Source organism: Rhineura floridana, chromosome 10 (assembly GCF_030035675.1).
Source record: "Rhineura floridana isolate rRhiFlo1 chromosome 10, rRhiFlo1.hap2, whole genome shotgun sequence".
Lineage (NCBI taxonomy): Eukaryota > Metazoa > Chordata > Lepidosauria > Squamata > Rhineuridae > Rhineura > Rhineura floridana.
In genome coordinates, this window is record NC_084489.1 from 52,849,724 (window position 1) to 52,870,358 (window position 20,635).

General features: G+C 42.7%; 1 protein-coding gene across 1 annotated transcript in view; it reads right to left on the reverse strand.

Moving 5' to 3' along the window:
- The window catches only part of COL1A2 (collagen type I alpha 2 chain), a 66,123-nt gene that overhangs the window by 4,083 nt on the left and 41,405 nt on the right, over positions 1–20,635 (reverse strand). Inside the window, exons 29-46 of the mRNA XM_061587788.1 lie at positions 19,536–19,589; positions 18,971–19,024; positions 16,328–16,381; positions 16,150–16,203; positions 15,943–16,050; positions 14,404–14,457; positions 14,247–14,300; positions 11,865–12,026; positions 9,484–9,591; positions 7,798–7,905; positions 6,237–6,290; positions 6,018–6,125; positions 5,464–5,517; positions 4,747–4,854; positions 3,466–3,519; positions 3,226–3,333; positions 1,392–1,638; positions 357–547 (exon numbers count right to left, since the gene is read on the reverse strand). Coding sequence (XP_061443772.1) covers positions 357–547; positions 1,392–1,638; positions 3,226–3,333; positions 3,466–3,519; positions 4,747–4,854; positions 5,464–5,517; positions 6,018–6,125; positions 6,237–6,290; positions 7,798–7,905; positions 9,484–9,591; positions 11,865–12,026; positions 14,247–14,300; positions 14,404–14,457; positions 15,943–16,050; positions 16,150–16,203; positions 16,328–16,381; positions 18,971–19,024; positions 19,536–19,589 — 1,734 coding nt within the window. The remainder of the gene's footprint in view (positions 1–356; positions 548–1,391; positions 1,639–3,225; positions 3,334–3,465; positions 3,520–4,746; positions 4,855–5,463; positions 5,518–6,017; positions 6,126–6,236; positions 6,291–7,797; positions 7,906–9,483; positions 9,592–11,864; positions 12,027–14,246; positions 14,301–14,403; positions 14,458–15,942; positions 16,051–16,149; positions 16,204–16,327; positions 16,382–18,970; positions 19,025–19,535; positions 19,590–20,635) is intronic.

Consider the following 20,635-nt stretch of genomic DNA (forward strand, 5'->3'; position numbering starts at 1 on the left):
AATCCAATAAATAAATAGCAATACATTTTATTGGACTACAACTCCCATCATCCCTGATCATTGGCCATGCTGGCTGGAGCTTATGGGAACTGGAGTCCAATGTCTGGAAGGCCACAAGTCCCCCATCCAAGTAGACCTTTGAATACCAGACACATCTTCTGCTGGAAGAATAATGCTGCAGAAGATGGTTTGCTGTTTCAATCCCGCATAGCAGCCTTTATGATCTTATTAATTAGGATTAATGTATATGTTGTATGGATTAAAAATGTACCAATGGGATTTTTGCCCTCCATTAAGATAAGGTTTTTGGCCTTGGACAACATGTTTATTAAAATGTATGCAGTATGGATGCTCACCTGAGTACCACCATTGATAGTTTCTCCAAACCATATGTGTTTCTTCTCAGCAGGGTTCTTGCTAGTGTACCAGTTCTTAGCTGGAATGTTTTCTGGATTGGCATGGATGCAAGTCTCACCAGTGGAGAAGTCACAATACACTCTGATGGCATCCATGGTGCAGCCTTGGTTAGGATCGATCCAGTAGAAGCCTATGATTTTAAAAAAGCAACAATATGAATAACTTCATATTTGTATTAAATATCCACACTGATGCAGCCAAAGGAATGATATACGAGTACAAACAATACAGAAACCATTAATTCCTTTAAAAACAATCCTTCACTTTATGCACTGATGTGTAGTTGACAGTTATTGTTTAAATCTGGTTGTACTATTAACTTCCTGATGTGGGCAAAAGTGGAGAGGATTGCTCCAGTTTTAATAAAAAGCCATTACCCCTGAAATGCATCAAGTATGACATAAATCCCACTGCAGAATGGGCTTATTTTGGGGGTGTGGGCTGGATGTGTTCATAACTCAAATTCCTGAAGTTTACATGTGCTGGATCTCGGCCACAACTCCACTCGACAGAGATTTTGTTACACATCTTCCATCTGATCTTATTCCTTCAACACAGCTGACAGACAGATGTCAAAGCAGCTCCGACAGTCTAGTACAGGGGTAACCAATCTGGTGCCCTCCAGATATTGTTGGACTACAACTCCCATCAGTCTCAGCTAGCATAGCCAATGGTCAGGGATTATGGGAATTGTAGGTCATCAATGTCTCTGAAGTGCACCATGTTAGCTATTCCCAGGGTATTAGTTTATTAGTCTGTCTTTGCTGGTATGTAAGGATTTTCCAGACAAAAGGAAGAGTGGTGGCTGCCATATGGATGTGCTCTTATTCATCCCAGCGTGTATTAGGCTAAGTGGCACATACAGATTTCCAGTAGTCATGTGCGCACAAGCGCAGCACAGGGCCAGCAAGGGACCATACCAAGTGGAGAACATAACCAGTGAGCCATCAGTCAAACATCTAGCACTAACATACCACTGGTCCATTCTGGGTGGCTAAGTCTTAGGTCACGACAGGTGCGAGCTGGGTTCTTTCTAGAGCCTTCTGGGGTCAGGAGGGTCTCAATTTGATTGTTCAATGTTTTCAGAGTAGCATCAACTTCATAGTCCTTTGGTCTAAGAGAAGGCTGATCTGCCCGGTAGAATTCTACATCATAGCCAATTTCGTATCCACCACCATTGGGACCGGGTGGGCCGGGAAGACCAGGTGGACCTGGTGGACCCTAAGTTGGGAGAAATGAGTATGCATTTCATTTGATTGTGCAGAAGGTCCAATCCATAGTCCATATGAACTTAAATATAGCAATGGGTACATCAAATTGTTCTTCTGGTTAGAAGTGGTCTATGTTAATTAACCCTGGTGATGAAGCAGTGGGTTTAAGGATGCCAAGCATATATTCTTGACCAAGCTCTCACTAAGCAGAAAGTCAGTCTGCTTGAAGATGAGCACTATCCTGCAGAGTGGAGACAAATTTAACATGAACACTCTTTAATCTTTAAAGGGCCTAACTACTTTAGGTCAAAGGTGAGTGACACTAATTGAGTTGCTCCCAGTTACGTTGCATTTTTTAAAGTAAATGACAGTGCAGGGAGGGCAGTTTTAATTGGTAAGGCAGTACTCAGCAGAAATGTTTAACCCTGACCCCTACCACAATCACAATGAAAATCCCCCAACCCCCATCTAAATCATGCAGGGAGGCTACGTGAGTACAGCAGGGTCCCCACTATAGAGAACGTCCTCTAATACATGGAGAGTGGCGGTGATTGGCATGGTGGCTGACACAACAGAGGGAGTGGAGCTAGCATGCTTGTCCCACCGTTTCCCTTCACATGTCTGGGAACTGTGTAATGTCCAGTCATATAAAAGGGGAAGTTCTTTATTTCAAACCTTTACAGCGCAATCGTAAGCATGTTTGCTCAGAAGGAAATCCCACTGTGTTCAGTGTGCTTAGGATTCTAGACTTAATAATAAAATAAAATTTCTCAAAATAAATCCATTAATGGAATAGTCCTATGAAAATTTGCTCACAAGTAAGGCTCACTGTATTCGTTGTTGCTTATTCCCAAGAAAGTATGCACAGGATTACAGCCTGAGGCTGTGATCCTGTAAATCAGGAGCAGCCAATCCAATATCCTTCACATATTCTTGAACTCCAACTTCCATCAGCCCTAGCCAACCTGGCCAACAATCCAGGGATGAGAGAAGCTGAAGGCCAACATTTGAAGGGCATCACATTGGCTATCCCTGCTAGGTACACTTGCCTGGAACTAGGGATGGTCAAATCTTTCAGTGTTGGTTTCCCATTTTTCCAGTCTTAAGTCTGGTTCTCCACATTTCTGCTTCAATTTGTAATTTTTTTAAAAAGACCTCATGAAAATCCATCAGCAAATTCTTCCTCCTATACATACGTTTGTATGCAATTTTGTCTAATGTATGCATTTTTGCAAAGCAATTTTGCCTCACATAGTGCATTTTTGTATGTTATTTTCACTAATATATGCCTTTTTGTGCATACTTCACTCTTGTACATGCATTTTTCTACACATGACTTGGCTAGAGAACTGCATTGCAACATTCAGAGAAATGTGAATTTCTAAGAAATGCTGTGTTTTGGTTTGTATAATGTTTTGGAAAGTGTGAAGTTAGGTTTCCTATGAAAGTTGAACAGAATTGAATTTCCTCCCATCCCTACCCGGGACAAATCTTCACTGAATGCAGTGGGGCTTTCTTCTGAAATGACATGGTCTTGCTGTTCATGTTAAAAGTGATAGTTTCAGTCCATACCATCAGCATCCAAATTCATACTTACAGAAGGTCCATGGCTACCCTGAGATCCACGGACACCAGCAGGCCCAACAGGTCCAGGCAGACCATTGCGGCCATCTTTTCCAGAAGGACCAGAAGGACCAGCAGGGCCCTAAAGGAAAGAAAGAAATATCTGCAACTTAGTACACCACTAGTGCAATTAAACCATAGAAATAGATAATCACATTTTGGGGACTTGTCAATATCCCACACAAAGTGAAAATGTTCATTTAAAAGGGCATACCCTTGGGCCAGAAGGTCCAGTAACACCAGGTGAACCTTGTTCTCCATGATGACCCTGTTGAAATATGAGAGGTTCATTTAAACACCACACACAGTCCTTGGCAACAGTATTATGACTTGCTCCTGTCTCCATGCAGAATATTTATCTTTGCACAAATGGTGAATTCCCATATTTTTGGGGGGTGGGGATATCATGGAGGGCTTATTTTGATCAAGACTGCATTCTCAAACCTGTTGTTTGACTGCTTGTTAATAGGGCTGGGATAGGAAACCTGTGGACCTCCAGATGTTATTGGAGTTCTAACTCCCATCAGTCCCAGCTGACATAGCCATTGGTCATGGATGATGCGAGTTAAGAGTTCAACAACATCTGCAAAGCCATACGTTCCCTACCCATGTAATAGGATGACCACACCCAGCCCTGAGAAACAGGAAGCAATGATGATGACGACAAACATGCCACTGAAGAATCGCAGCCTGCTCCCATGTATCTGGGAACTGGGGCAGGATTTCTAGGTCATCTTGTGTCATTCACAACACCTCTGTTTTTGAAAATGAATTGCTGACATAATGGAAAGCAGAACCTCGGAGAGTCAATGCCAGTCACAGAAGCCAATACTGAGCTACACGGATCAATGGTCTCCATTCAAGGATATGTTTCAATACTCCAATGTATTATACCAGGGCTGGGGAACCTGTGGCCCTTCAGATGCTACTGGATTACAATTACCATCATTTTTGACTAATACCCATGCAGCAGGGGCTATACATGAGCAGTGGACTCATTCTCCAAGTGCCAGCTCCTATGTAGCCAGAATAGCTCACCCATACACGAGGAGGTATTGGAAGGCTTGGGGGAACTCCAAGGTTTTCAGAACTACAAAAAATATTTAAATCCCCTCCCCACAATGTGGATACTCCCCAAAACAGCTCAGTGAGGGCTGAGCATGCAGAGTGACCATTGAGTTGGGGAAATGGAAAACTGGAGGTAGGTAGGTAGGGAGAACAGAATGGAGTATCTTGAAAGGGGGCATGGCGGGCAGGCTGGCACCCTGAACAGGAATACTCTACGCTTTACAAAAAGGACCTTTGAGTTGCAGGTCCTACTTGTATTGTTGAAATATTAAAGGGAACACTGTGGCAGTAACTCCTTCACAGGCAAGAGGCCAAAAGGGCTCTTGGGCTTTGCAACAAATAACACAGGGTCCAGTTACCTTTCTGGTTTTCAGAGTGGCTCTACTTCTATTGCTGTTTGACCCCACTGTTCAGCCAATACACTTACAGAAATGCCAGGCAGACCCTGAAGTCCATTGTGTCCTTTCAAACCAGGCAAGCCTCTGGGTCCCTTATCACCATGAACACCTTTCTCCCCACGTGGACCATGAGAGCCCTATGGAAGGCACAGAAAGGGAAAGGTTAAAAACTGGAACATTTGCAAACAGGTACCTATTCTCAGGGATTGTTTAGAGACTTTAAAAAAAAAAGTTTACATGTCCAGAAACCAAGTAAGAAGTGTGGTTCAAAATGCACCAGGACCCTTTCATATATATTGGATTTTCCTTCCCTTTTTATCACTGGGTTTATCTATCACTCCACTTTTGCTCCACTCTAACAGGAACAGACCAAGGCCTCACTTGGGAATAGAAAATATCTTAGGGATTGATTTTGCTTATATGTAGCTTTAAGTCACAGGACAGGTTACACACATGTTGATGAGCTTGCTTTTAAAAATGAATATGCTTGACACTTTCTCTTGACCTCTGTCCTCAAGGGGCTCACAAGGCATGCAGTCAACTGTATAAGGAAAGGGGTTATGCTAAGTGACCCATGAGAATTCCTATGCCATTGCAATCTCAAATCCTTCCAACCAAAATGAAAGACCACTACTGTATTCTATACCTTCTACTCGTTCCAACATTTCCCCCATGATTCTCCACAAGGGCCATCCTTACCAAAAGACTTGACATAATTACAGAAACAAAACAAAAACCAGACTTACAGCAAGACCTCTTGCACCAGCAGGGCCAACAGGACCAGTAACTCCAACAGGACCCTGAAATGGTAACACAGAAGCACAATTAGAAATGATGCTTACTGTACATGGTGATGACATAACTCCCTTCCTTTCCTGAAGAATGAATGACCTAAGAAATGCTGTCTTGTGTATGAGAGAATGGAAAACAAGAGGAGAAGGGCAATCAATGGAGTATCCTGGAAGAGGGCCAAGCTGGCTGGCTAACACTGAACAGGACCAGTCCACACTGCAACATGTAGTTGTGGGTCACACTTGCACAGTATCTAAATCTGAACCCATTAAATAAACTCTGTTAAATCCAGTACAAGGCTACAACAGATCAAAGAAAGACATACCCCCTGGCCCAGGCCTTCCTAAAGGTTTCTGCCAGCCTTCTTGATGCTAAAGGTAGATTGCTTGGAGAGCCTTTCAGGGAAGGAGGCAATGTTGCATAGGGCTCAATCCTAAAGCCCTTGAAATTTAGCCCTGATAGGTTACAGTTAATGTTTGTTTTTACATAAGAGATGAAGGTCACGTACAGATTCACCACGATTTCCAGGTTTGCCAGCAGGGCCAACAGAACCATGGGGGCCAGGAGCACCGAGAGCACCAGTGGGACCAGGGCTGCCAGGACCACCACGTTCACCCTAAAATGATCAATACAAAAGAAAAATGGAAGACCTTGATAAGTACATAGAAACTGGCTTGTGACAAGCACAGGTTCGCTTCTTGCTTCAGGGAAGGAAAAACAGGATTACCTTGTAACCAGGAGCACCATGGCGGCCTGGAGGGCCATCGTTACCTGGATTTCCCTGTGAAGAAAAAGATACTCTTAACATCACATATGGCATGGAAAAAGCCTTATTTTACTGAATGTGAAATGTCAGTATATACTTTGCCTCCCCACCCACATAACCCCAAACCATAGAACAGGTTGGAGTGGAATAATAACCTATAGCACTTCCTTCTTTCATTGTGTTTGTTTTGCTCCAAATTACTAGTTTTAGAAGGATGGATGATTTAGTCTATTTCCAGACTATGTTAATTTCATACGTGTTCATTCCTAAATTAAGTAACTAAGGCATTGTAGAAACTTCAGTGCTTTTTTGTGATGGTACTGACCAGTATGGAGTATCAGCACCTTTTTTTTTGCTGCCCATGACAGCCATCTTGTGCTGGCACTCACAGCACTTTTATCAAGATAGGAGTACCAGCACCTCAGATTTTTTTACCAAAAAAGCACTGACTCTCAATATAAATATATGATTATCACTTTATTGCAGCTTTATTTCATCAGATTAAAAGTAATGGGATGATCTATCTTCCAGACCACTGGGAGAACCCAAAACATCAATGGAAGAGGTTGTGCCATTTTAATGGAAATACCATGCTTTCCCCCTTCCTATATTTCAGTAGCATATTTCCTCCACTTTGTACATGTGCCACATTCTCAGTAGACAAATTTGAATTATCATATATTGGCTTAATAAGCTGTGTTATGAATGAACTTTTTGGCTACACATGTAGCTTCTGCATTCCTCCCTTCATTATGGGAAGAGGAAAAAAGGAGGCACTGTGTTCAGGAAATCTTACATTCCCAATTGTCCAAATTAGGAAACCATGGTTAGCAGCTTTGGAACAAACCAGTATATTGAGCCAGTTTCAAACTATGGCTTAATATCTGAGCTTGTTCTAAAGATGTTAACCATAGTTTTCCAGTTTGCATGAAATGGGAAACTATACTTAGTAGCTTGGAACAAGCCAGCATATTAAACCACCTTTCAGACTATGGCTTAATATCCTAGCTTGTTTTGAAACTGATAACCATAATTTCCCAGTTTGCATGAAATGAGAAACTATAGCTAATGGAAGATTTCCTGGTCTGTTTCTTCACTTGCACAAAGGGAGGAACAGAAGGGCTAAGTGTACAGCCAAAAGGTCTGTTCATATCTTGAGTTATTAAGCTGAGATATTATTATCTGAATGTGGCCATTGTGAGATTTTGTACAAGGACAGCTAGCGGAGCCCTGGGATGTATGTTCTATGACAAAATCAACATGCATCATTTTATAGGACAAAGTCCATTGCTGTCAATGACTTCTTAAGCACATTTTAATATACAAATATATCCCATTTATTTATTCATCCCTGTTCCATTTCACTGAACCAAAAATAAATCTGAAAAAACCCAACTTTAATATGAAAGAAAAACAGCTTTTGAAACTGTCTTCAAATGCTACTTTAAATGTTGCTAAAAATTTAGGATTTGTTCATCCATTTATGTTTTACCCATTGTTACGACCAAAAAGGTTTGCTTACATCACGTCCAGCTTCGCCAGCAGCACCACTCACACCAGGGGCACCAAGGCCACCAGATGGGCCACGGGCACCAGGGGGACCAGCAACACCAAGGGGTCCAGGTTCACCCTAAAAAACAACATCAAGGACACATTTTTTTGCTGTCCATACACTAAACTAGCAAATATCTCATATGCCCATTTATTATGTGAGTACTATGTAACTTTCTGTTAATGCCAGAAGTTCATGCTTGATGCTCTACAGCAGAGGTGGGGAAATCTTTTAGCCCAGTGGTCAGATCTTTTCTGCCAGCAGGTTTTCAGAAGCCCCCCTTTCAAAGTGCTATCTTGTGCCTGCAAATTCCCTTTCAGCTGAGCCAGGTTTTCACCCGACCCACATCTGCTCCATACATTATATATATCAAGTGTAGGACAGGTGGGCATGGCTTGTCCAAAATGGCCTCGCAGGCCAAATGGGAAGGCCTGGCAGGGCAGAGGTTCCCCACCACTGCTCTACAAGATGCAGCTCCTGCTCTGAGAGGACTTATGATACATGTGCAGGCCAGTAGTGTAGTGGCAAATTCAGAAGTTCAGAAAAATCTGGCCAGGCTTCAATACTGCTTTCTGCTTCTCTATCACTTTCGCCATTTGACTGTCCTTTCATATTGTCAGAGATATTTTACTGAATTCAGTGTCTACATGTTTATCACCTTCTGCTGTCTTATTTGATGATGTAGATAAGATGCTATCATCAGGATTCACTGTCTCTTCTGCAATTACAGAATTCTCACTCTTCACAACTTTTAGGAACTAATCAAGGCTTGTTTGCAATAGTCAGTCATTGGGGCTCTTCTCAGTGGCTAACATGTTCCCCTTTCATGGTGATTGGCTCACAGGATGCTAGAGACACAGAGACCCTGCTGGGATGCTGGTCCCAAAAAAGTAAGGGGTCTAAGACCCCTCCCTCTGAGACCCCAGATGACTACACCCATGGTGCAGGTTACACATCTGAAATCTGCTCTAGCTGCAGTGGTGCAAGCCCCACAATTTGCACTGCACAATTTGTGGCAAAAACGTGATTGGTTGTCCAGCACACAGGGCAGGGCCATATATCTCCTTTCTTTCCTTCCAGGATTGCCTACTACATGTCTTGCCAGAATGGCACATGCCACCCTCATATCTGGCAATGACAGGCAACAACTAGCATGAGGGTGTTAGCTGAGCTCTCACACCAGCACTGGTACCTAATGACATATCCTGGAAAATAGTGACACAATGCAGTGGCTTATAGAATCAAGACGTAAGTCAGACATAAGTCACGACTCCAAAGGGGTAACCTTCACTTTACATGGTGCTTCTTCCCAGGGTTAAAACCAAAAGCTTACTATGCAGTATAGTTGTCAGTGTTATTATTTTATTTATTTATTATTGCATTTATATCACACCTTTCTTTAAAAGAGGAGGTGCCTAGAAATGGGCCAACCCCCAAGGAATCCATCTCTCCACTGCATACACAAAAAGGTCTTTCATTTTGAAAAGGGGATATCCAACAACCTCCGAAGCCTTTTCTTTGGGTTTTCTGTCGATAAATTTTCTGTATACATATGTGTGTGTACGTGTATACTCACATGAACACAAAACACAGCCCAGCATTGATCTGTGCCATCCTAATTTCAGACAAAGCACATTTGGCAAATGATGTACTCACAAGTGCTCCAGCAATGCCTGGGAGACCACGTTCTCCTCTGGAGCCAGGAAGACCAAGGATACCAGGAGCTCCAAGAATACCTTGAGGACCTGGACTACCAGGGGAACCCTACACAGAGAAAAGAGCAGAATAAAATATTCAGATTCTATTTACAGACTAGCAAACTTGTCATTTGTATCATAAATGCAATCTCGTCCTTTCTGTTTCTTTTGGCAACTTAATTTGATTTCAGAAGTGCACATGCCTCTTCTCATGCACTCAAAAGGTAATTATCTAGCCAGCTTAAAGACAAATCAGGCAATCTGTGCATTGCATTAAGATCCATTTTTGATTACTGATCATTTTATTTAATTTTGGGATCAGGAATCCATGCTCATTCCAGAATAAGCCTAATGGCTTCAATAGCAAAACAGATCAAAACATTTTCACTCTCTTTAATGGGAGCATTTTCCCCCTGAAAAATATTTTTCATAATATTGCATGTGCTTCTTATGAAGGATTAAAGGGCACTGCTTTCAGTTGGTTGGGCCACAAGTTGTGTACATCTAGTGTATGAAATGCACATAACAGCAAGTGACGCAAGTGGCCCTTATTTTGGATTACGAGTGCCTTATTTATAAAGTGGACCCAACAACAACCACTTGAGCTAGCAATTCTACCTGTAGAGCAAATGTAACACGCTATTTGAGACAGGTCCAGATATTTTAAACATTATCCTTATTTAAATTTCCTTTTTAGCCTGTTCACACGAGAAATTGTGCTGCATCCACATCAGTGGGAGATTGGCCATCTACTGCAGTGCAAGGTGGACTGCATCCTTTGAGCCAAAATATTCGGCAGTTCGCTACTTTGATCTCTGCGTAAGGATCTGGCCATAGTGGGGCAAATTTGCAAACTGGGTTTGTGGGCATTTAAACTAATTGAGAAACATACTTATGAAGCCATTAGGCTCATTTTAAAAATCACATGAGCATGATTGTTTCATTTATGACACAAACTTAAACTATGTGTAAGTAGATTAGAAATAAAGGTAATACTTAAGGAAGGCACCAGTGCCAGCAGGTGTTGCTTGCTAGTCTATGAAATGGGTGGCAGGTGGGACTTCATTGTGTAGTTACTGCACTTGGGAAGTGGCTAGCAGTTCTCAGTGGCAGTGTAAGCCAATGGCATATTTGATACATGGTGGATGTTGCTAGCCATTCTCTAAATGCAGCACTTGACCCACACAGCCATGTGCAGCCCCCACCAGCTCCACCTCCACCTCTGTCAAGCGATGTCTTTCAGCAATGGCACCGATCCCCCTCCCTAAATCATTTCGATGAGGCTACTGACGTTATGGCTGTGGATTCAGCCAATGGCTTGGAAGATGTAGCTTACAATTTACTTTTTCTATACACATAAAGGATTTCATACCTGCAGAGCAAGTGTGAAATGCTATTTGGGGCAAGACCAGATGTTTTCCTATGTCTTCATTTACATTTCCTTCTTTTTAGGCAAGAGATGTTTGGCATGAGCCACAATCATCATCATGGCCAAGACATTTGACATCTAACGCAATGGACAATTGTTTGTGGCAAAATATTCAAGGAATTCCTGCACTGACTACCATAGAAAGTTGAAATTCTGCACATTGCCCAGGTTTCTGGAGCATGGTCTAGGACCCCTAAACACTGAAATCAAGACTGTTAAGAAATATCTTCATTAGCCTCATATACTGGCTTTCTCCCTCCTGCACAGCAAAGTCATAAGTGATGCAAACTTAGCACTTTAGTATTAAGCTACTGCGAGCTGAAATGTGGTATACAAATAAGCTATTACTACATCTACTGGTACTGCCACCAGATTCTGTTGTCTTTATTTTTTTAACATACTGTAACTCATCCTGCCACTGAGGGATGTATTTATATAAATACAAGAACTATCAATAAAAAAAGGTTATGTAGGACCTTTTAGAGTACTCCTACCAAGACCACCAAAGTTTGCCCTGGAGTAAACTCAGCAAACTTTGACTCAGAGAACCCTTGTATTTGGGCAATTGTGATGCAATCTGAATTCAACATAAAACCAAATAAAATGGTTTATGCATTTTATTTTACGTCTTCACATACTTAGAGGAAGATTCTTTGATGCTTTGAAGAACGCATGCTTACAGATTGTGTTGGCTGATACCTGTGTTTCTGAGAAACACAACAAGAACACCTAACACAGTCTTCACCAACCTGATACCCACCAGATGTTATGGTCTAAATTCCCAACAGCCCCATGCAGCCTGGCTGTGCTGGCTGGGGCTGATAGAACAAAACATCAGGAGGACACCATGTGGGCAAAGGCTGGCTTAACAACTGGCATTTAGGCATAAGAAATTATTTGGAACAACTTACAGCAGCACCACCTTCTCCACTTGGACCTTTCTCTCCGAGGAAGCCAGGTGGTCCAACAATACCAGGTTCACCAGCACGGCCAAATGGTCCAGCGTCACCACGTGGGCCTCTAATACCCTCTTTGCCAGATGGGCCAGGAGGACCAGGAGGACCAGAAGGACCCTAGGGATTAAAAAAAAGTCATTGTTACATTCACCAGTAGCATGGAGAGCAAAATACTAAATCAAACAGGGAAGAACGGACAAAGATTCTTGATGGTGGTGGGAATTTTAACCATGCAGGATTGTCTTCTTCTAACAAGCTTGCTGCTGCTGATCACATGGAATCAGTGGACTTGTCATCCAACCCTAGGCATGTTTACTTGAAAGTAAGTTCCTCTCAGTTCACTGGAGCTTACTCCTAGTCCTAGGTAAGCATGCATAAGATTGCAGTGTCAGTCAAAGGATAAGGAACCATGAACTGGAAGTCAGCAAAGCTGACAAATTTAATTCCCACAAAGCTTAAAGTATGGCTCTGTCTGTGTTCTCTGCTTGAGATTATACCTTTTTCTCCATGTTTACCATAGCCCCAGCTTTTATGTCTGATACACTTAGACAAGTTTAAGATGTCAGGTTATTTTAAAAAAACCAGAACTATTTCTTTTCAAGTATTTCCAGCCAGCCTTTGAAGTTGCCTGAAATATTGTAACCTCGAGGTTTATTGATCTTGGCCATAAACCAAAACAAAATTCTAGATTATTAAAGGGCCATGGCTCAACAGTGGTGCACACACTTTGCATGCATAAAATCACAATCTACAGCATCTCCAGGTAGGGTTGGGAAAGACTCCTGACTGAAACCCTGGAGAGCTGCCTCCATTCAGTGAAGATAATAATGAGCTAGATGGAAGCTTCCTAAATACATTAAATGGAACCACAAATTATACAGAATTGTCAGTTCACAGAAGATACAACAGCAAGGTTTCCTGGATTAAATACACAAAGCTGACTTATGCTGTTATACAATTGGTGTGTCTACTCTGACTGGCAGTAGCTCTCTATTGTCTCAAACAAGGCCTTTCCCAGTCCTGTTCCCCAAGATCCTTTTAGGTGGAGATGCTGGGAACTGTACTTGGGAGCCATGACAGTGCAATCATGCCTTTACATGGAAAAGTTGAGAGGGCAAAAGAGGTAGGGCTTAATCAGCCATGGATATCCAATGTTATGGCATTTCATAACTTCTGGTTTTAAAAATGGAGAGCAAAGCATATTTCTATACCATTATTTCTTTCATACTGTAGATCAAGTGTGGGGAACCTTTGGGCTTCCAGATGCTACTGAACTATAACTTCCATCAGCCCCAGCAAGCATGGCCAATGGACAGGGATGGTGGGAGTTGCAGTTTGGCAACATCAGGAGGGCCAAAGGTTCTCTACAACTGCTGGCGATCCTCTTTAATCCAACACTTTAATGTTTTTTTTGTGGATTTATTTTCTACAGTGGACTGATCACAAAAAGAAAAGGTTTCTCCAACTGCAGAAGTTGGAAGTCATTTCTCCCCTCTTCTCACTGCAATATAAATCTAGAGCAGTCTTTTTCAAGTTTTCTACATACAAGGAACCCTTTCTGCATTGATTTTTCTGTTGAGGAATTTTAGCAGCTCTGCTATAGGAAATCTTCACATGGCCCAGGAACCTGGGGCATGTTCCAGGACTCAAACCCAAGGGTCAGCTACATGTTACATGCCAATATTTGCAAGAGAAGTCCAGTACTGCACTTCTTCACCTGAAAGCAGTGTCAGGAGAAGACAATATGGAGTAAAAAACAGTGAGAGGGAAGGGGAGCTTAATTTTCCCCCTGTAACTCTTCCTCCACCCACCGTGGTCAGGGGGTTTCCATGGAACATTTTTGAGATAAAAAGTAGAATAGAATCTCATGGGTGGAAAACCAGTTTGGGCGAGGGGAATTTCAGATGAAAAGAGGCAGTTGAGGAAGGGTCAAGCTCCCCCTCCAACAGCTCTCCAACCCAATTTTCCTTCTTCCAGTGTTGTTTTGAGTATAGAAGAGAGCTGGTGAAGTTTCTTAGTCACATTCATATGTAGTGTATAGCTGAGCTTTCCCTTCATGCAGTGTTCTGGCCGGGCCTGTTGAGCCCAACTGTTGCTCTGGGGATACTCTATCCTGGCTACAATGATTGTATGTTGTAGGAGAAGATTGGTAGTGTTCTGGGTGGTTTTCAGAGAAGCTTGACCACCACTGCTGATCTTCTCTTTGAACAACTGCTGATAAGATTCCAAGAAACCCCAGTTATCTAGGCTAGTTCTTTAGAAAGAGGAATTAGAAGAAGCTCTTTTTATTCTGCCCTGTTTAAATGTACAGATGGTGTGTTCTCATTAACTACTTACAGCAGAGCCAGGAGTTCCAGTTCTGCCAGCAGCTCCAGGGAAACCAGTGGGACCCTATCAGAAAAAAGTGCATAAAAGATCAGGGAAGAGATTAGGATTCACAAGGATCAGTAGGCAGGTGGATAGGAAGGTAAACATGAGATGTTTCTAGACTTACAGGTGGACCACCATCACCACGACCTCCAGTGAGACCTGTAGGTCCAACAGGACCCTAAACAGAAGAAGAAACAGTTGGAAAAAATAAGATAAGCAAAGTACTGCAAAGTTTCAGCTCTCAATTATTGCCTTAATCCTGATTAGAGTTATAATCAATTAAAATTATGCTATTGACAGTGGAAGGAGTATCAGCCCCTACTTTGGGCCCTTCAGATGTTGTTGTTGTTGCACTCCAGCTCTCATCAGCACCAGCCAGCATGGCCAATGCTGTGGGATGAGGGGAGTTTAGTTCAGCAATATCTGGAGGGCTACAGGTTCCCCACTCCTGCTCTAATGGCCTTTTCCTCCAAAGATAAGTTCTCCTATAACAATAGGATAACAGTCTTCTTTAAAGCCAGTGTGGCATAGTGGTTGGACTACAACCCGGGAGACCAGGGTTTGAATCCTCACACAGCCATGAAGCTCACTGGGTGACCTTGGGCCAGTCACTGCCTCTCAGCCTCAGTGGAAGGCAATGGTAAACCAACTCTAGATACCGCTTACCATGAAAACCCTATTCATAGGGTCACCGTAAGTCGGAATCGACTTGAAGGCAGTCCATTTTTTTTAGAGGAACAGTGGAGATGACCTCACCAGACAATATGATGATCTCTTCCACTGACTGAAAGGCACAGGACCAGCAACCATCTAAAAGGATGGTCATGTTAAAGGCCTCATGCACACTATGATTTTATGACAGGATTTATAACACTGACAGGATATCACCCCAAAGTTGCTAACATTTGTTTTGAAGATTGTTTTGTTTGATTGTTTTGAAGATTGTCATACATAGGATAATTTTTCTATGAAATATGGTGGTCCCTACAGTACCAGTCACAGGGGAGAAACTGACATATGAATAATAATGTTCAGTCAGTACTCGCATACTATTCACAGTGCCGTTCTTAATTCAATGAATTGAGAATGTTTATGACAATTTGATTATTATAAGTGATAAACCAGGGGTACTGCTGAATGTCAAAACTCCTTTGTAAATATATAAGCAACCTATTAAGCAAGATTATAGCAAGTATGAGTTCCTTACCACCAATAGCACTTACATATTAAGTCTTTGTGAAGGCTGTAAAAAGACTTTAATGCATGAGTGAGGACTCTGGCTGTTCAGATGTTGCTGGATGCCACCTCCCAACTTTCCTGACCATTGGGCTGATGGGAACTGGTGTCCAGCAACACCTGCAAGGTGACAGGTTCTCCATCCCTGCTTTAAGGTTTAATGAACTCTGAATATTTCCTCCAATGTGGAGTTTTAGATAATTCTTGCTTTTATCTTTCAGACAGTGGTATGTTTCCTGCTCTTTGGGACAGATCATTGACACTGTATAGATGAATTTGATGTTAGTTCTAGAACACAAGATAATGGGGCAATCAGCAGGCATTCTGCTTCACAGCTATGCAATACATTTAAGGAAGTAGCTCCATGGGATCTACACAGTATGGTCAAAAAGTGAGAACAATTTAATATAAAATTAATCTGACTTACAGCGGGGCCAGCATTACCAACGGCACCAACGACACCCTGTGGGCCATGATCACCTTTAGGTCCTCTCTGACCTCTTTCACCTTTAGCACCGGACTGACCAGCTGCACCCTTAAAAAGTCAAGAGGGGAAAAATGTTACTCAAACCATATTACAGCCCCAAACCATTACAAAATTGGTGTGAAAGGCAACCTTTTCCTTCATACTTACAGGAGAACCAGCGAATCCAGGAGGACCAGCAGGGCCAACCTCACCACGTTCACCCTACAGCGAGGGGTAGAAAAGAACCAAAACGTGTCCAATGAGAAAAGCAAATCACCATTCCATATCAAAGATTGCTAGAATCCATCAATGTGATACTTGTAAAAGAGATTATTTCACTACTTACAGAAACTCCACGATTACCAGCAGGACCAGCGGGACCAGCAGGACCAGCTTCACCCTAAAACACACACAAGGGATCTGTGTCACTAGGATACAAACTAGGCTGCTCTCTACTGCAAGTCCATGGCTAAAGGTAGAAGCATATACCCATCAGCCCCTCAATGACCCACTGATTCAGCTCAAACCATATTGTACCATAGGCAGAGAGCAGGTGTGCTGCTGAAATATGCCTTCAGAACAAATAGCTCCAGATGATTTGAGTATGAGAGCCAAGTCGCACACCAGAAACAAGGGGGGAAATATCCCAAGGCGCTTTTGGCTAGAGTGTTATATTTCTCCCCCTTGAGTAATCTATTGGATCCTGACCAAAAGGCATCCACTGCATCTTCCAAAAAGAAAGGAGAAGGAAAGGAGGGAGTACACAAGTTGATACTATCTGTGTTATATTTAGGCACTGTAAATTAAATACATACTGTCCCCTTAAGTGAGGCCCAGACTCCTTGTTCTCTCTAAAACAGGGATGGAGAAACTGTGGCTCTCCAGATATTGTTGACTCCAACTCCCATCAGTCCCAGCAAGCATGGCCAGGGATTATGGGAGCTGTTGTCCAAACATATCTAGAAGGCCACAAGCTCCCCATCTCTGCTTTAAGACTAAGTGAAACTCTGTGTTAGGAGCCCTGCCTGGCAGACAGAAATAATCCACTCTTAAACCAGTTAAGCTACAGACACCTTCACAGAGCCTGAATTAAACAGTCAAGGTCTGACAGACAGCATGGCTTCCATATATATATATTAAGGGCAGTATGGCCGTCTACTAAAATATGGTAGACTTGTGCACTGGCTTTGCCCACCCTCACCGAATAAGACAACTGGGGACCATCTTTACCAATGTAATCATATCCCCTCCAACATTTTATTAATCATGCTTAACTTCTTTTTAATAAAAAAAAAGGCTAGGATTCTACGTACTACCTTAAGGATGCCCAAGGGCTTCAGCATGCCTCATAGGGTTTTATTTGTTCTTTGAGATGAAGATTCCTGTGCCATACCAAAATAGTCTTTTAAAAAGTCCCTTTTTAAAATGTAGTTTGCCTTGGGGCCTGGGGGTGGGATTAGGGGGCTGTTGCTTCAAAAATATAAACCTAAGAAAACCTCTCTGGATGCACAGCACGGAATTAGGGCCCATCTGCATTGTGCATTAAGAACAGTAGCGTACCACTTTAGTCAATCATGATTTCCTCCAAAGAATCATGGGCATTATAGTGTGTTAAAAGTGCTGAGAATTGTTAGGAGACCCCTATTCCCCTCACAGAGCCACAGTTCTCAGAATGGCATAACTATCAATCCCTTTTCCCAGGGAGTTCTGAGAACTGTAGCTCTGTGAAGGAAATAGGGGACTCCTAACATCCCTCAGCACCCTTTACAAGAATTCCCAGGATTCTTTGGGGAAAACCATGACGGTTTAAAGTGGTATAAATGTATGGTGCGGATGTGGCCTTAGTTGAACCATTCCTTGGATTCCAGCCATTGTCTTGACCACAGATCTTAATACAAATGAAACCACACAAAGGTAAAAAGCCAGGCAGCTATGTAGTCTTATTGAGTGATAAACTAAATATTAAAAAATCAGATCATAAAAGAGAATATACAGTAATGTTCAAGACTTCTTACGTTCACCTTGGACACGATACGGCAAAAGTGTGTAGAGAGGGATGGAGGCGATATAGGGATCCCTGTCTTGTCAGGAATCCTGATCCTGAGGATGTTTGTAAGTGCATTCAGGCAAATGCCCTTACAAGGCCCTTCCTGACCCTTAGCACACAAAGGTCAGGGGTAGAGCACGGGGGCTGATGCGCACACCCTGCCCCTCTACACACTTTTGCCCTCACTAAAAGGGCAATATTAGGGACTGTTCTAAGACTAGTGAAGAAAACCATTCCCAGTTTCTCTCTAGTTGCGACTCCAATCCTGTGCACTGACAACAATACTGTAACTCTTTCATTTGCCAATTCCTAAGGATGTTCCCTCAACCATGTTCCATTTCCTGGTGAAGCTGAGGATCTCTGGGAAGATTTCCTAAATATGGATTAATCTGAATCAGGGGTGGGGATGGTGCTGAACTACAACTCTCCAGATGGTGCTGAACTACAACTCCCATCAGCCTCAGCCAGCATGGCTAGTGGCTAGGGATGATGGGAGCTGTAGTTCAGCAACATCTGGAGTGCCAAAGGTTCCCACCTCTGGCTTAAAATTACATTTCAGGTGTGAAGGGCTTCAAGGTTTGCTGCAAACTGCCGTTTCTGTGTGGTAACGAACAGGGGAAGTACCCAGTTCCTTCCCTCTATGCACATGCCAGCAATCTGTGCATGTGCAAAACCTGGTTGGACATCTTTTCTACTTTGCCTCTAGGAAAATAGGAGGCTGCCTTATTCCACTAGAGTGGTCCATCTAGCTCAGTATTGTCTACACTGACTGGCAGTGGCCCTCCAGGGTTTCAGACAGGAATCTTTTCTCAGCTCTGCATGGAGACATCAGTGATGGAACCTGGGGACTTTTGCATGCAAGGCACATGTTCTACCCCCAAGCTATGGCCCTTCCCATACTAGAAGCATACCTAGTCAGTATCTGAAAAAACTGGTACTCACCCTTTCACCAGAAGGTCCACTAGGGCCGGGAGGGCCATGTGCACCAGCAATACCCTGAAGATCAAGCAGAACCACAGGATTGAATCTATTTATTTATTTATTATTTATATAGGGTGTTTCTCCCTCCCATCCCAATATTCAAACCATACAAGAAAAAAATTATGTAAACTATGGATAATTGCACAAATGAAGAAATTAATGCTTTTGTTTTGTTTTTTAAAAAAGGTCTTTTATTGGCCAAGGTTCTTAGTTTTTTTCCCCTTTAAAAAAATCCAACAAGAAATCAATGTAATAATTGTCCTAATAAGTGACATAAACCCTTGAAGTTCACTTCAGAGTTTGGGGTGATTAAATCCTGAAAAAGCTGGCTGGCTTTAGATTCAGAGAACTCTAATTCTTATTTACGTTTGCAGTATCACTGAATATCATGAATATCACTGAAGATTCAAAGTCTGCTTCAGAATAGATTGATGGTGCATCCAGTTATTTTGACTTCACATCCTGATTGATAAAATGATTATACCCTTGGTTCCTAGGACATAGGTAACTTAAGAAGCATACTTACCCGTCCACCATCTCTTCCTGTTGCGCCAGCCTCTCCTCTGAAGCCTGGTCCACCCTGAAATTAATGAGAAAACAGCATGAATTATGACCTTTGGTGCCTAACTGATGGGCTGTGTGTGGGCTTTATGTGGCAATGGTTCCAAAATTTCTTTAGCAATGAAGTTAAGATATGGGATTTAGATGGAATTTAAGGATATTGGCAACCCAACTAGATTTGTCCATTATCCATAATCCATACTGCATTATCCATTACCTACTCACAATAATCCACTGATCCATCAGTGACTTCTCAGCTTGTGGACTATGGTTAGTGCTATTAAATGCTAATTTCATGATCACTCTATTCATGAAGCTGTTGTCTGCTGGTGAAGTACGGATGCAGAGTGTTCCATACTCAGTAATTGTGTGTGTGTAGCCCGAAGACAAATGGACATCAAGCAACTGCATCAAGTGTAACAGAAATAATTCAATATTCCTTCACTGTTTACCCTGCCTCAACGTCTCTTCCTCTCCTCTGTTGTTCCATCAGGGATCAGCATGGTCAGGCATCTGCCAAGGCTCCAAGAGCTCAAAAGGGCCAACTGCTGACCCAATTGCCGAGGGGATCCTTGCCCAGTGCTCCTGTCACCCCTATCAGAGCTGCAGAATGGCTGCTGCTTGCCCCCCTCCCACTTTACTCTCCCCCTTCTTGCGGAGTGGGTTTCCTTGAGGCAATAGCCACACTTGGTACTCAGCTCCATGTTGTGGTGGGCAATTCCAGGGTGCAATGCCCAATGTCAGACATCACATGCTGGGGGATCTAACATTATGGCTCCATGCTGCAGTATGGACCTGAGCAATGGCTCAGCTCTTGGTACAACAGTCTGTGGGGAGGAGGTAGGTAGGTAAGTGACTGGTAGCAACAGCAAGCAGCTACACCACATGGAGGCTCGGACTGACAATGGAGCAGTAGAGGTGGAAGCAATACCAGGTGGGGCCCCAGGCTGGCACTAGGCAGGAGCCCTTTGGTGGCACCAGGCCGAGAGTCCACTAAAGTCTGGCATTGGCCCTTGATTTATTTGTGTTAAATTTTAGATTGGAAGCTCTTTGTGCCAGAGACCT